The sequence below is a fragment of the Lygodium microphyllum genome, chromosome 16 (assembly GCF_053477565.2).
Source record: "Lygodium microphyllum isolate KBCC chromosome 16, Lygodium_microphyllum_v1.1.10, whole genome shotgun sequence".
Taxonomy (NCBI): domain Eukaryota; kingdom Viridiplantae; phylum Streptophyta; class Polypodiopsida; order Schizaeales; family Lygodiaceae; genus Lygodium; species Lygodium microphyllum.
Window position 1 is genome coordinate 12,219,298 of NC_141150.1, and position 15,624 is coordinate 12,234,921.

The 15,624-nt window shown below is 38.8% G+C and overlaps 1 protein-coding gene across 1 annotated transcript in view; it reads left to right on the forward strand.

The window, feature by feature from the left end:
• The window catches only part of LOC148022534 (ethylene-responsive transcription factor WRI1-like), a 33,719-nt gene extending 18,762 nt beyond the window's left edge, over positions 1-14,957 (forward strand). Inside the window, exons 5-6 of the mRNA XM_087696560.1 lie at positions 14,533-14,603; positions 14,773-14,957. Of these exons, the coding sequence (XP_087552686.1) occupies positions 14,533-14,603; positions 14,773-14,957 (256 nt within the window). The remainder of the gene's footprint in view (positions 1-14,532; positions 14,604-14,772) is intronic.
• Positions 14,958-15,624: the final 667 nt, after the last annotated feature.

Here is a 15,624-nt window from a genome sequence, read left to right on the forward strand (position 1 = left end):
AAATAGTTCATATACCTATTCACAATGGGGTAGCAAGACAAATGTGTCACGCAGATTTGTCCATGTTCTTGGAATCTATTTCTAGAAATCCAAATGGACCTCATTGAACGATTGCCCCAGCTCCTTTCAGTATCACTTTGAATCACTATACATCAAATATGATCATGGAGAAGCTATAGTAATCCAGTGAGATAACACTTTGCAAGTTTCCAAAATACTTCATCTCATCTATAATGGTACTTGGATCCGTGGCTTTCCATGAGCTCTCTTGCTGAGACCTTGCCATAACACCACAATCCATTGTGGAGCACATTTTGTCGATGCGCTCAACGTGAACATTAGGAGAAATATGGACTCTCTTTTTTGCCCCTTAAGGGGTTTCTCTCACCTCTCTCTCTCTAAAAAGAGATTCCAAAATAATATTATAAAAAGAGATCTTCTACAATCAAGAAAATCTCGTTTTTGTGTTTTCAATAGATTTCACCTATTATTTTATTCCCAAACTGCAGGATAAGGTCACTTTTTCTCAAAATCCTCATAACTAAAAAAATACAATTCTATTTTTTCTAAAAACGCAGCCAATCATTCTTTAATGCCCTCATGACTCTTTAATGCCCTCTTTAGTGCCCTCATGACTTTTCAATCATTCTCATTCTCGCTTCTTAAAAGGGCGGAAGTTAAAAAACGATATAAAATGACGTACACATCATATTTTAAGATTATTTTTTACCCAGAGACACCTTTTTGACTCAAGAGTTTCCTTGTAAATTTTCATCTTTTTTGGACAAGTATATACCTATTTCTGGGCATTTTTTCATTCCCTCAGAAAGCTCTAGTTTTGTCCCAAATTTTGTGCATTCTTCTCTTTCCCTCCAGAATATGGTTTCTTGCATACGAGTTCTTCTGAAGCAGCATTGAGGAGTAGTTTTGATACCATTTGTTGAAATCAAAGAATCTCTATCTACAACACACTCTACCCTGCTACAAGCCATCTTCCTCTTCAGAAATATGCAGTAAGAAATCTTCGTCTTCAACAGTCTATACTACAAGCAATCCAGTGATAATGGAGGTATCTTTATTTTTTAAATCTTTGTGATGTTATTATTCTTCGCAGTTGTTGTTCAGTCCTTAAGCATCAATTCATAGAGCGAGAGAGAGAGGGGAAGAGAGAGAGAGAGAGAGAGAGAGGAGGGGAGAAGGGGGGGGATAGAGAGGACTGTGTGAGATGAACAAAGAAAATAAGTGATAGAGTGACAGATAGTAAATTAGGGTAGAAGATAAGATGATGTTATTGTTTTCCACTAGCCAAGCTTCAGTATGAATGTGTTTAGGGTTTCCTTGATGAATTTTTGTTGAGAGAGAGAGAGAGAGAGAAACAGAGAGAGAGAGAGAGAGAATATTTTGGATAGAACAGAAGATAAGATTTGATGCTAATTAGAGGTAGATTAAAAGCCAAGATTACAGGCAGAACCAACTGGGTTTTTAAAAAAACACAGATATAGTGAATCAAAGGGGTGTAGTTCTGCTATTTGAATGTTAATCCAAGTTAACGTTTGCATACTTTTTTTTTTGCAGAATGCAGGTGCAGGATGTACCAAGAGAAAGAGAGATATTCACTTTCAATTGGAGGATGAATATGCACCAATGTTCAAAAGAACTGTGGAAAGAGATGATGCAATAAGATGCAGGATGCAACAAGAAAGAAATGCAGGGAAAAAAAATGTGGACCTTTGGGTTGATGGGTGCATTTATCCACCCGATCCACTCACTCGAAGGCCACCACAATTTGAAGGGCTTACATCATTTGTAAAGTTTGCTTGTGAAGGCAATGAAGGATTGTATGGATACACATGCAGACTTGTCACACAAGGAATAGCAGGGGCTCATCAAACCTTGACAAATATGCAGACAAGATTACAAGGGAATATGCAGTCTTTGATGGAAAAGGATAGATTATTGGCTGAGAAGGATAGAGAGAACCAGAACCTACAACAAGCAATGTCTGTCATTGAAGATGCTATGCATGCTACACACGTGCAGAATATGGAGTTACAGTCTAAAGTCAATGACTTGGAGAAGGAGAATCAAAACATAGAGAGGAAGCTCACAAAAACTTTGGAGATTGGGCCCACTTTAAAAACCAAAGAGGCACGTCGGCGCATCCGATCCGTTAAACCAATTGGCCAATTAGCCAAAGGAAGTGGATAATATCATAGACGGATATATGCTCAATCTACTACAATGAGAAATATGTTTCCTCATGCAGAGAATGATACTATTGCCAAAGTCCTTAGCAAGAATATGGTCAAAAATGCATTGGAAAATCGTAAATTCAGGGACATTGTGGATGGTGTTGCTAGTGAACGTCTTAGGGATGTGAGCAACTTGTTTACTGCTACAGATGCTCAGGGATTATGTGACAAGGTGGGAATGAGTTCTGAGTCATATAGTATGCTCTATCAACAATTGGATACAGGTTTTAAGCAAGTCTTCAATACTAAGCGAGTAATGCCTCTGCCAAAACCATTTCACGTGAAGAAGGCTCGAAAACAACTAAATGAGAAAGTTTTAGAACTAATTGGTGAGCCTACGCATCTGGAACACACACACATATTGAAGTATGGTTCCAAAGAAGTTGCCTTTGTATTGAATGCATCCAACAACTTTGTATTGGATATATGTAGGGTTCAGATTGCTATGGTCAAGTTTTACAATATGTCTATGGAAGAATGTAGAGGCAAGCTTAAGTTTGTCCTCAAACTTGATGAGAGTGAGATTATCAAGGGGCAAAAACTTGAGCGTGTGAGTATAACACTTATGAATCGAGCATTGGATCCCAACATCGATGAAAAACATCCTTTATACTTCAGTGTACAATCGGAGAATGAAATATGGTGGCTTGCAGCATTTGAAGTACCAAAGGAGGACCATGAAGTACTTAAAGTTTTTTTTAACCTCACTAATATACCCTGTGTTATTCAACAGCAAAATAATGGAGCAGTTTTACATGTTGAGGGGTTTGGAGACTATCAAGTTGAATGGCATCTTGCAAGTGATTTAAAAACATTGAAGTGTATGTTTGGTTTATCAAATGCAGCAAATGCAAAATTTCCGTGCATATACTGCATGCAAACTAGGAAGAAAGGGAAAGATGGAAAGAAAGAATGGCTTGCCAAGGCAGGACAACAGGGTGCTCCGACACGTGATCAGAAAGTCATGAGAAATGGAATGCTAATTCCAGTGGATCCAAACTGGCGCCCTATTTTGGAAATACCACTAACAAGGGTTCACTTTTGCACATTGCACTGTTTGGTTAGAATAATTGAGAAGCTAGTATATGAATATATATGCTTTGCATACAAGATGCAGCCCGTGTCAGAATCTGATGCTACATGCAAGAAGGTAGAACAAGTCCTCTCTGAAGTTGGATTGCACGGAGGCCAAGTAGAAATAAAAAAGGACGAGAAAAAATCGGGGAAGAGTGGAAATGTTCCTTGTAAACCATGCTTTGGCGGACCCAAGGCTAGGAAGTTTTTATCTCCACCTCGAGATGGGGAAGGCAATATACTAGTAAAACAACCAGAGAAGTACGAAGCATGGAAAAAGTTGCACCTTGCTGTTTCAGATTGGAGCAATGGGGGACGAACGAGGATTGCGAAGGCAGAAGTGTGGATAGACCTAGATAGATTAGCAGCTCTCTTACAGAAGTTGGGGTTTATGGATGGTGATGCCAATGCATTTAAAGAGACAACTGCTAAATTTCATAAGTCCATGGTGGAGGCATGGACTACAAATAGCATAACACACTACATGGTCAGTATTATCACCATTGCAAAAAAAAATCATCATTTCGAATTACTTTGTGTTTCTAATCTCTTTTCTTGTGCAGCATATACTTGAAGCACATGGTCCATACTTTGCAGATCAAGGAAGTTTGGCAATATGGTCAACTCAAGGCATGGAAAGATCTCACTGGCAAGCTCGCTGTGCTTTTCAAAAGGCAAGTGATCATGGAGGTGGCATCAATGATTCCAATTCTATGAGGCAATTATTCCAATGGTGGTATAGGAGACTAGAGATACGATACGAGGAAAAAGAAAAGAAGTCCAAAACATCTCAAGCAGAATCTATAAGTAGGGCAATATATGAAGTGAGAAAAGCAAGATATGAAAACAGCACAGCTAGACAACGGCATGCAGAATGGTTGGCAACCCAAGAGAGAGATGGCAAAAAATGGAGACCTAGATAAAGATAATAATTTTGATGCATTTAGAGTCCACAAGAGAGCACAAGTCCCAAGGATATGACACATCAATACTCATATCTCTAACATGAGATGTCTTATAAATTTTCTTTAAAATTTCAAAGGTTTGTCACTATATTTTTCAAAGTCGATTTCGAACTTTGTTTTTTAATTATGAAAAGTCCATTTTGAAATCCTAAGACAAAGATATGAAAATTCTAAACATTGGAACATTCATTGGCCTAGAGAGAGAGGGGGGCATGAGGGGGGTGTCAGGAGATAGAGAGAGGTAGGGATGGGGTGGAGAAATGAAATGAAATGATAAATTTAAAATTCATTTACACCACAGTAAGTTTGAAAGTTTTGTATTTAAGTCGTCTCTCCTTTCATTTTTTCCCATTGCTCTCCACTCTACCCTCCACCTTTCTATCCTTCATCATCACAGCCATGGCACGTTCCAAGCTTCCTATCAAAAAGGCGCCTGCGAGAGCAAGAGCTCAACACTCTTCCGAATCTAGTGAGCGTACTGTGAGTGACAAAGATCCCCTGGTGACCGATAACGGTGGCCCTACTGCAGCCAATAATGGTGGCGCTACTATGGCCAACAATGGTGGCCCTAGTATGGTCGATAATGATGGTTCGCCATTGTCCAGAAATGGTGGTCCACATGCTCCAGCTACTCCACCTCCCACTACTGCTCCAACTCGTAATACACGCCCTCCAACACATAAAAAGCGAAGATGGAGACCAGGCACAGCTGCGCTACGCGAGATAAGGAAATTCCAGAAGAGTGCCGACTTGATTATTCCTAAGGCACCATTCTCCAGGTTGGTGTGAGAAATACTGCAAGATCTACAGTCAGGGCATCATCACAAGTTCTTTTCGAGGAACCAGGCAAGGAATGTGGGGCGATGGTCAAGCCAAGCCTTGCTTGCTCTCCAAGAAGCAGTTGAAAGCTACTTGATTGATCTAATGAGTGATGGTCAACTTTTAGCCATTCATGCCCGACGTATCACTATTAAGCCCATAGATCTGGTTCTTGTTCGCAGGATCGGCAATAACAAGGATGCATTTAATCTTAATGTCAACAATATGCTTTGAGAAGCTACCTTGTAATTGGATCTATGTTTTTAGCTCAGGTTTGGTTGTAGATTGTAAGGATCTTAGTTTTGGGTTATCTTTCCAATAGACCTTCAAGTATTTGATAGTAGTGGCCTGCAAAATGGAGCTAAATTTTCCCTAGCTCTAATTGTACTTGGTTCGATGCACTATCTACCGTGTATTTCATAGTTTCGCAATGCTAAATCCAATATGTGATATTCTATTTTGACCATGTTTCGCATTGTGTGAATTTTCAAGTTTCCAATTTTGTAAGTAGTTTTGTTGAGGATAAATTCAATGTGCAACCACGTACACGTCGGTGATCAGTTGTACATGGGCCGATGCACTATATCCTTACTATATTTAGTGGTTTGGCAACAGTATATCTGATGCGATATTCCATTTTACCCATGATTTATTTTTTGTCAATTTTTAAGTTTCCAATGTTTCGCATTGCGAGGTTGACAATACATTTAATCTGCAGTTGCACACACTCATTATCAATACATTTAATCTATAGTTGCGAGGTTGACAATACATTATCAGTGCAGTATAATGCAGTTAACGCATTTTCAAAAAAAGATTGAACCGTCAAATTTATAAATCGGAATCTGGTGAAACTTCACCCTCATGCTGGGCATTAGAAAAACTCATTTATATTAAAAATTTGGCCCCATCAGAAGCCTCTGGGTCCCCAGATTCCATCAGAAGCCTCTGATATAAACTCATTTATATTAAAAGTTTATATCATTTATATAAATGATATAAACTCATATAAACCATCCAAACTCATTTATATTAAAAATTTGGCCCCATCCAGAGGCTTCTGTTGGGGCCAAAAAAATTTTGGATGGTTGATGTGTCCTTGAGGAGCCTACAGGTAAAATTTCATGTGAATCGGAGCACTGGTGATATTTTTCCTAAGCGTGGATTCATTAATTGAAATTTTAGGGTTTTTGAAAAGTTTGGCTATAAGTTTAAAGTTTCACCTCCTTTTACACATTTCACTTTTGAGTTCTGAGTTCTCTCTCCTAGAAGACATGGTACGCACCAAGCAAGCGGCCTGGAGATACCCCCCTGGAAATTCCATACGGCAGCCACGTCCTCCAGCTCCACCACCACCACCACCACGCCAGCATCGCAAGCGTCGATGGAAGCCAGGCACAGTGGCTCTTCACGAGATCCGCCACTACCAAAAGACCACTCACCTCCTGATACCGAAGGCTCCATTCCAGAAGTTGGTGCGGGAGATCATGGAGGGCATAGTGATCATGAACAACAGGAACCAGTTTCCAAACACATCACGCGCGAAACAACCAGATCGCTGGACTGCCCAGGCCCTCCTCACACTACAAGAAGCTGCTGAAGCCTACCTCATCGACTTATTTGGAGACTCAGTCTATGTAGCGGTGCATGCAAGGAGGGTCACTGTCACCGAGAGGGATCTGCGGATAGTCAGGTTCTTTCGGCGATGGAAAGATAGTCCTCGCGGAGGTCAGCAAGGATAGAGGTGTACAAACTCAAAAGCACATGGAATGTAGCTTCTGAAGACATTTTGTAAAGCCTTGGTTGTAATGGACCCCATGTAAAATTGTTATTAATACAAATACAAAGTTTTTGGCGCGTCTTATTTTTGTTTAGTCACTTGATATTTATTTTATTTACGTCGTTGAGTTATCGTTACATGCGTTCGAACAAATACATGTTGCGCACGAATTCGATAAAGCACTGTGTATTAAATTTAGGGTACGAATTGTGTTACGTATAAATTCGATAAATAAATGTAACATTCAAGTTAAAAAAAACAGTAAATGACACGTATCACAAACTACATTGCACGCGAATCCAACAAACATCAGTTTTCATTACTTGAAGAGAAGATTACAAAGTGCAGTACATCAGTGATGCGATATCAGTAGGCAATAAGTACATCTATTCTCTCCTAGGCTTCTTGGAGCTAGGCTCCCCATGGTCAGAGCTATTCTTGATCATAGGCAACAATACATTTTGCCCCAATAGTTCCTGTCTAATGACAGTGGGGTCTTCAACATCGGCAACCATGCCACGGGCCACCATGGAGAAAAGTGGGCCAGACCTAGTACTCGTGAATAAGTAGAGAAGCTTCGAACGTCGAAGCAACACTACTTTCTCCAGGCTGGAGTTGGTCAGGATGGTCTTGAAGGGCCCAGCCTTTGTTAGTGCCCTCAACTTCAAGAAGTTCTCTGCAAAAGCAGGGGAGCATGTCTTATAAAATACAATAATGTCGTTGACAAGCTGCCCAACATACTCCTTCAATGCCGAGTCTTGCACCCTTCCTTGGCTACCAGATCGGCCACCCTGCCTAGATGAAAACTCATCTATATAGACAATCTCCTGCAACACACAAGTTCAGTATCAGACTCACTATGCATGGAGTGTGCTGAAGATATATAAATCATATTCATATGAACCTCTAGGGCATCGGGAGCACACACATGTGTTTTTGTCGGGATCGGGCCCCCAGAAGTGCCCTGGCCGGAGGCTCGCGTCTGGGGGCCTGAATCTGCACTTCTGGGGGCCCGATCCCGACAAAAACACATGTGTGTGCTCCCGATGCCCTAGAGGCCCTACTGGTTAAGTTTCATATGAAACCGAGAACATTACCTTCTCTACATCATCTATCTGCCGCTGTAATGGAGCATCCAGGTCTGCTCCTGCCACTGGGCTGCCCTCGTCTCTCTCCTGGGTAGGACCAAAAAGGCTTTCCTGCAACCGCTCGAACTCCTCATCAGAGATCTGATACTGTGGCGCTGCATCCTCAATCTGCTCCTGGATGCTCACAATGGCAGAGATGTCATCGATGCTCGTGCCATCATAACGAGCCACCTCATCAACATGTGGTGGGGCATCCTGTAAATCAAAATCTATGAAATCACTAGGTGCATCACGCACCATGATACAGTATAGTTCTTCTTCCCTAAGCTCCAACAACTCTAGCACATCCTGCATGAGTAGATATTCCACCCCCTCGATGGTGATAGCATGGAGAGAAGAGAGGGGTGGCTCTTCGCTCGTGGGCATCTCATCAGGGCAGGGAGGTGGGTGCACAATGGCCAAGCTCTGTGCTGCCTCAACACTTAGATCGAGAGTGATCTCCTCAGGCTCCCTCTCAAAGTACTCTAATAGTGGCCGAGAGGGTGCATCGATGTCCTCGTCACTGTCCTCTTGCACCTCAGTGCACATAACATATATGGCAAAGGCGGCATCCCTCTCAATGAGATCCATCGTGACGTGGTCCTGTGACGAGGTGGGCACTGCTCTAGCACGGAGATGTTGCCCCACATGCACCAGGGCTCGACTTATCACCTTTGCATGGCTGGATCCGGCACACAAACTATACAAAAAATCCATGGGAACCCACCTAAGAGTGGAGTCGGGAATAGAGCAAGTGAGAGGGTTCACTGCATCACAAAACGATGCTAGTATACTAGAGTCAGGGTCTACAGCGGAAAGTGAGCTCTCTAGACTCAAGGTCACACAAAACCTAGGGTATATCTGGTCCCCTATGTGCGTGTAGCATGTGGAACTGATCCATGCGGCGAAGGCGGGAGTGGTAGCCATGGCACACAAAGAGAGAAGGAATGAGAGCACAAGTGTAGGGAAGTGGAGAATGAAAGCGAAAATGAGTTTGGAGTTATAGCTTTTATGTGTCTAGGGTTTTAAATAAAGGTTCTTTATAAAGTTATTAATTCTAAAGTTTCAAATTAAAACTCTTACCTTAGTTTCTTTATTTCAGTACTTTAAAGTCACTGTTAAAATTACTCATACAGACAAACGCTTCGTTCTACATTATTATATCCTCGAATATGTTTGGGTCGCTGAGTATATTCAAGTCTAACGAGAGAAAATATATAATTTTTTAAAGAAAATAAATCTAAAAGGCCTTGAAATTCCCTTTGGATCCAATTTAATATTAAAATGTAATAAACGAGCAGCAGAGATGCGCTACAATATATCATTGTGCAAAGACAATATTCTCTAGATTATAGACCTCTAACCTGCAATTTAATTATGATTTTTAACTGCACGATTGAGTAATTACAGTATGTATTATCGCACGCTTGGATCACAGTAAACTAAAATTTAAAGTACTCAGAAGTTCAAAAAAGGTATGTATTCGCTCTTTATAAAGTTTTTTTACAAGGATTCCACTATCTCAAGGATATGTGGAGAAGCACATTGTTTACATGTCATGGATTGCTCACTACGAGTCCTGACTTTTCTATTATCTAACTTGAAATAGAAGTTGTAGAGGGGCTCACTAGACATTAATTGGATTTCTTGTCTCAGAAAATAAATGGGCCAATGACTCTCTGCACTGACTACGAAAGGATTATGACCACTCCACAAGATTACCACATCTACGAGCGATGTATGTGTGTCATCTCGGATATCTTGATCCAAGCTGATCCACTCCCCTCGCAAAAGTCGCCATCTTCTATATCGAAAGCGAACGCACAGAGTTTGTCTAGCAATGAAATACCTGTAATAAAAACAAAAATAATGGTAAGTGATCAATGCGACTAACATAACAATTCATCTAAGCGAGACCTATGTCAATTAAATCAAGGTATGCAAAGTAGTAAAAAAGTTTTACCTGAATGTAATATCAGATTGGTTGACCCTGCACTCAATCGTCTCATCAAAATGTGTTCTTTTGACTTCCCAAGACTCACCCAATAGCTGACTCATCCATTCCTCGGATGGACACTTGCATTGATAAGTAATCTTTGTTTTCTTCAAAACATCACATGAACCAAACAAATGTGCAAACAATGAGAATGGAATAAACCAATTAAGATGCACATCTTTGGAGCCTGTGGTGGGTTTCATAGCACTATTGATGTCAGATTTTATCTTCGACTTGCAAGCTCCTGACAACTCCAAGCTACCAATGAACCATTCACCACTAGACAGTGGCGGCAATGGGACATGCTGCAATCTCTGGCTTTCTACCACATACAATGAATTATAAAAAAAGATGTTTTGAGTGGCAAGTTGACTTGTAGAGGTATTATCATAGATCAAAGAACCTATCTCTTCATGCCAAACATGTATCTTGCCGCTTAAACATTCCACATTCTGCCATTCATGCAAAGTCGATGGATATAGAGCTGTCAATCAAACAAGACTGAATTAGAATACTGCAAAGACTTTTAAAAACAACTCTGATACAAAAGAATAATCAATGATAAAATTTAACAACTTACTGTTTTGTTTATAGTTTGCAATGTTGTTCTCGTCGTGTACAGAGATTTGTTTATGCGTATAAACATGTTGAATCAACACTTCTGTTACTGCACTTGTGCCATTAAACACTTTTCTGAACTCTAGAATTCTACCTTTCCAATGTTTGCTAGGGTTTGCAACATCCTTGCGCTTGACCTTGAAACTCCCTCGAGTACTTGGGTGCATCAAAATCCAATCCAACTTATAATACTTATCACAAATCCAATTACCGCCATTATCTTTCCTGTTGAAGACCTCCACTGCAAGTATGCTACTGATATTTTTCCTCCGTGAAGACATCTGTAACAACCAAATACAAAAGTTACCTATCAACATGTGTATAATTTGCAAATGTTATCTCCAAATGAAATTAAATTTAAATGGATCAATTTAAAAAAGAAACATTGTACCTGTAATTTCTTTCACAAAGATCCCTAGATATGTTGAACAAGAAGTTGACTTATAGCAAGACCATTGTTCCTTCACTGACAGATTCCTGTAGTACAAAAACAAAAGAAATATTGGGTCAACACATACATATAACTTATATAGGCTTTGTCCAAATGCGTTGAAATTTAACCATGGAACAGTAGTAAAAAATGGCAATATACTTGTGGCTTTCTCTGCAAAAAATCCCAAAGATGTTGTAGAAGTTGAGTTCTTAATAAATCATTGTTCTTCACCCTCGGAGATTCTTGGAGTAAAAAAACAAAGGAAAGCTCAGTATGCATGTAACTTGTATACATTTTGTCTAAACGAGATAAAATTTAACAGTGGAGCAACAAAAAAACAAGACAATATACCTGTAACTTTGTTTACAGAGAAACCCTAAGATGTTGAAGAAGAAATTGAGTGTTCAAAATCCCAAAGATATTGTAGAAGTTGAGTTCTTAATAAATCATTGTTCTTCACCCTCGGAGATTCTTGGAGTAAAAAAACAAAGGAAAACTCAGTATGCATGTAACTTGTATACATTTTGTCTAAACGAGATAAAATTTAATAGTGGAGCAACAAAAAAACAAGACAATATACCTGTAACTTTGTTTACAGAGAAACCCTAAGATGTTGAAGAAGAAGTTGAGTATTCAAAATGTCACTATTATTGACTGTAAGAGACTCCTAGAGCATCAAAACAAAAGAAATTACATGTCAGAGAATGCACATAACTTACACAGGTTTTCTCCAAACGAGATAAAACTTTACCATAGAACATCTATGGAAGAGAAAAATATACCTGTAGAGTTTTGTGAAGAGAATCTTAGGGCTTTGGTAAAACAAGCTCTGCTCTCATGAAACACATGAATCTCTCTCTGTGCTTGTGCAAAGCAAATGAAATTTTACAGGGTTACAGACATGGCAAGAAATAGTGAGGCTGTAAAATTTCGTCAGGAAAGAAGAAGTGGGGAAAGAGATATGACAAATTTGAGTTCCGCCTAAAAAAGAGGGGGAAACTGAAAAGGGGAGAAAAGAAAAGTCAAACATAAAAAATAAGAAAATGAAAATTCGAGGCACAAACTTCCAAGAAGTGACAACTTTGTACTCCCCTTTTCCCTTATTTTATTGCTGAGGGAAGATTTGGTCCAAGATATGGCTAGAAGATTCATGTTACATGAATCTGGAATCCCAGCTCTCTCATTGGTTAGGCCTATATTTGTTTATTCACTCCTTAAGGGGCAAAAAAGAGAGTCCATATTTCTCCTAATGAATGTCGCGTTCATGACCACACTACACTGTAGATTCTATATTGTACATTCAAACGGTTAGATTAGTTGTCACATATAAAATCCAGATACGATAGCTTATAAAACATACGGTCACCTTCAGACTACAATATCCCCTTGAGGATTCCCACTCCTCAGTAGAGACCTCCACCCCTTCGCGATAAGCTACAATCAAAGCTTCATGTAACCATTGCATAGACATAAACCATGGCATCTCCTCCATGCCATCGAGATATCAAATCAGTCGATGATGTGTATTACGATAAAATTCCAATAGCACTTCGTCCCAATCTTTCCTGGCTTGCTCGTACCTAGCGAGCCATGTCTCCATGGATGCATGGTGCAATATACAAAAACGATTCACTTTTTCCTCCATTGCAACGTCCATCCTTTTTCCTACCCCATTTCCAACCACCACATCTAAGGTCAGTTTATCATCATCCTTCAGCGAGACCATAGCATACTATTGTCTGAATCCACCATTGGTAGCAATTATGAAATATGCACTAATGCCTCTGATACCAGCCAACCTTCAATAATGCTACCTTCTGACCAAGCTCGTTGTCGCACAAAGCCTTTCAAGGTTTTCATGAAGCGCTCCAAGAAAAATATACATCGCGTATGGACGGATCCCGCAAACTACACTTCATCTATAAGATACACCAAGAGGTGGGTTTGTATTGTGAGCATGCTAGTGGTCAGGTACTTCTCAAAGAGACAGACGATCTCCATGGCTACCTACCTTGCGAATTCAATAGAGGATGTCTTGATCTCCGTCTATGAGATCCATTGCACTAAATTTGACAACCTCTGAATCGCCCCGTATATTTTAGGAGTGAGGTATCTTGCGATTGTGATCGATAGTACAAATTCTTACAAATAAAGAAGCATTATGAACACCCTTATAAGTTGTAACATGAGCATAAAGCTTGTGATATTGTGCCCTTCTGAGCTGCAAGAGGATATGGTTCTTTTTAGATTTAATATGTGAGCATTGACCATTGCCTTACTCTTGGGTGTATAGGATTTCCAATAGATTGGAGTTTCTATTAGTTGCTTAGGTCTTGGGTAGTGTTAGACTCTATTTCTCTTTTAGTTCTGCGATGGAAACTGATATATTCAATAGTGAGTGGAAAAAGTGGATGAGGTCAATGGAGCAAACGGAATAGGTAAAAATCAAGGGACCCCCCATGATTTTTGATTTTAAATAGGTGGGAAAACCTTTTTTTAGTCAAAGTCAAAAGTTTAGAAATTTTAGCAAATATTCTAGAAAAACCTTATCTTGGAGTGTTTTGGGTGACTATCAAGCTAAAATGTATCAAGTATTATACATAGGACTATATATTTAATTTTCTAGTTGGAAACTTAGGCCTTCCACTCAAAAAGTCTCCAAAACATAGCCATTGTGCTGAAAGTATCCTCTATATTGTACCTTGGGATAGATGTAGAGAGGGGTTAGTTTACAAGGTAGAAGGCGGTGATGATGTAGGCTTGAGAGTGGTACTATTAGTTGTAATTATAGTAAGAAAAATTGTAATCATTGTTGCAAATAGTAGTGGTGGTGACACTGATGACTCTATTGTAAAAGTGATGGTATGAGGATGGTACAATGGTAGTGGTAGCATTGTACTAGTAAATATAGGATTGTTAGTAATAGTGGTAGTGGTAGTAGTAAGCATAGTTAAAATTTTAGTAGAAATGGATGTGGGCATGCTTGTCACCATGGTGATGGTCATAATCATAGCAATTGTGTTCATAATTATTTTATTGATAATTGTGGTTCTTGTCATCATGCTTGTGGTGGTAGTGGTTGTAGTGGTAGTGGTAGTGGTAGTGGTGATGATACTAGTGTGGTAGAAGTAGTACTTACAAAAAAATTTGTGTTGCATTGCATATTATAAGTAATTATGCATTGCTAATTTTGTTACTTCAACCAATGCTCCTTTTACTAGAATAATAGAGACAATAAGAGTGTATAGCCTAGGTAGAAAACATTTGTTTTCCATTCTCAAGGTGTTGTGTATAGAGCAAAGTATTAATAAACGAGTCAATGACACATATTGTTGAAAATCATAGAAGAAACATATATCTACACACACTAGTAGCTTTGCAATGTATTATTGAAATATATTAAAGTCGTAGAATCAGACATTTGTGGGTTTGGAACCATTACTCATATTCCATATGGTCACATGACAGACGTTCTAACAACAGATGGTGTGCTAAAATAGGAAAATTTGAGAACAAAGATATCCACCTAGGATGCTATGGTAACACACTTGCCTTTATTTTCTTAGTTGTGATAATTTTATAAAGCCTCCTTACTATAAAAATGGTAAGCATTTTGTTTGTTTGTGAAAGAAAATAGGTTCTTTTTAATATTGACAATTTTGAAACTTAGACATGAATGAAACTTTTACCTTTTCAAATGTTCTACAGAAACTCCAGAAGAAGCTGCAAAAGCATATGACAAAGCAAGCATAATCTTGAGAGGACCAAATGCACCTACCAATTTTAATCATGTGTATCCAGACTTGCTTGAAGCTCATATGAAATTCCAACCAACGATCTACAAAGATGCCATAAATCTTTTAGAAAATTTTCAGATCAGAAAGAAAAAATGAGATGGTTAGAAAGATGGCATGACAATATATTTTTATTTCACGAGAAAAATAAAATAGAAAGATGTCATGACAATCTTGGTTGATGTTATGATACATTGTGCTTCCATGAAAATATTTTTGTCTACCTACAATAGAAAGAATAGTAAGAGAAATGGACCTTGAATACAAATCTTTCTTTTTTAAGGCATTGTCAAAAAGAATAATCCCTTAACTTCAACTAGTTTAAATAGTGAGTGTACTCTAAAAGTGAAATTGTATACGATTTTGATACTTTCTATTCATGTTGATATATATCATTTGTATGGTTTGAAAAATAAACGCAAGGGCTTTTTGGAATACTTGTCTCATGAATTTGAGCACGTTCTTTATGGCCATGATTTTTTGAGTTAACATAACATTGAGAATTCATCCACTTCTAAGGATAAGAGAATAACTTATACTTTTGATCTTTTGAGGAGCTCAATTGTCATACTTACAATCACACCTTCATAGAAAGGATAGAAATGTATGAGAATTTGAAACACTACCTTTATTGAAATTTAAGCATAATAGTATGCCTTCTATCAATTTACATAAAACATTTACTGGAGATTAGTAACTAAACACTCTTAGGATGAGCTACTAATTTGTAGAACTAGTACATTAGAGCTTGACTGAAGGCCATTAG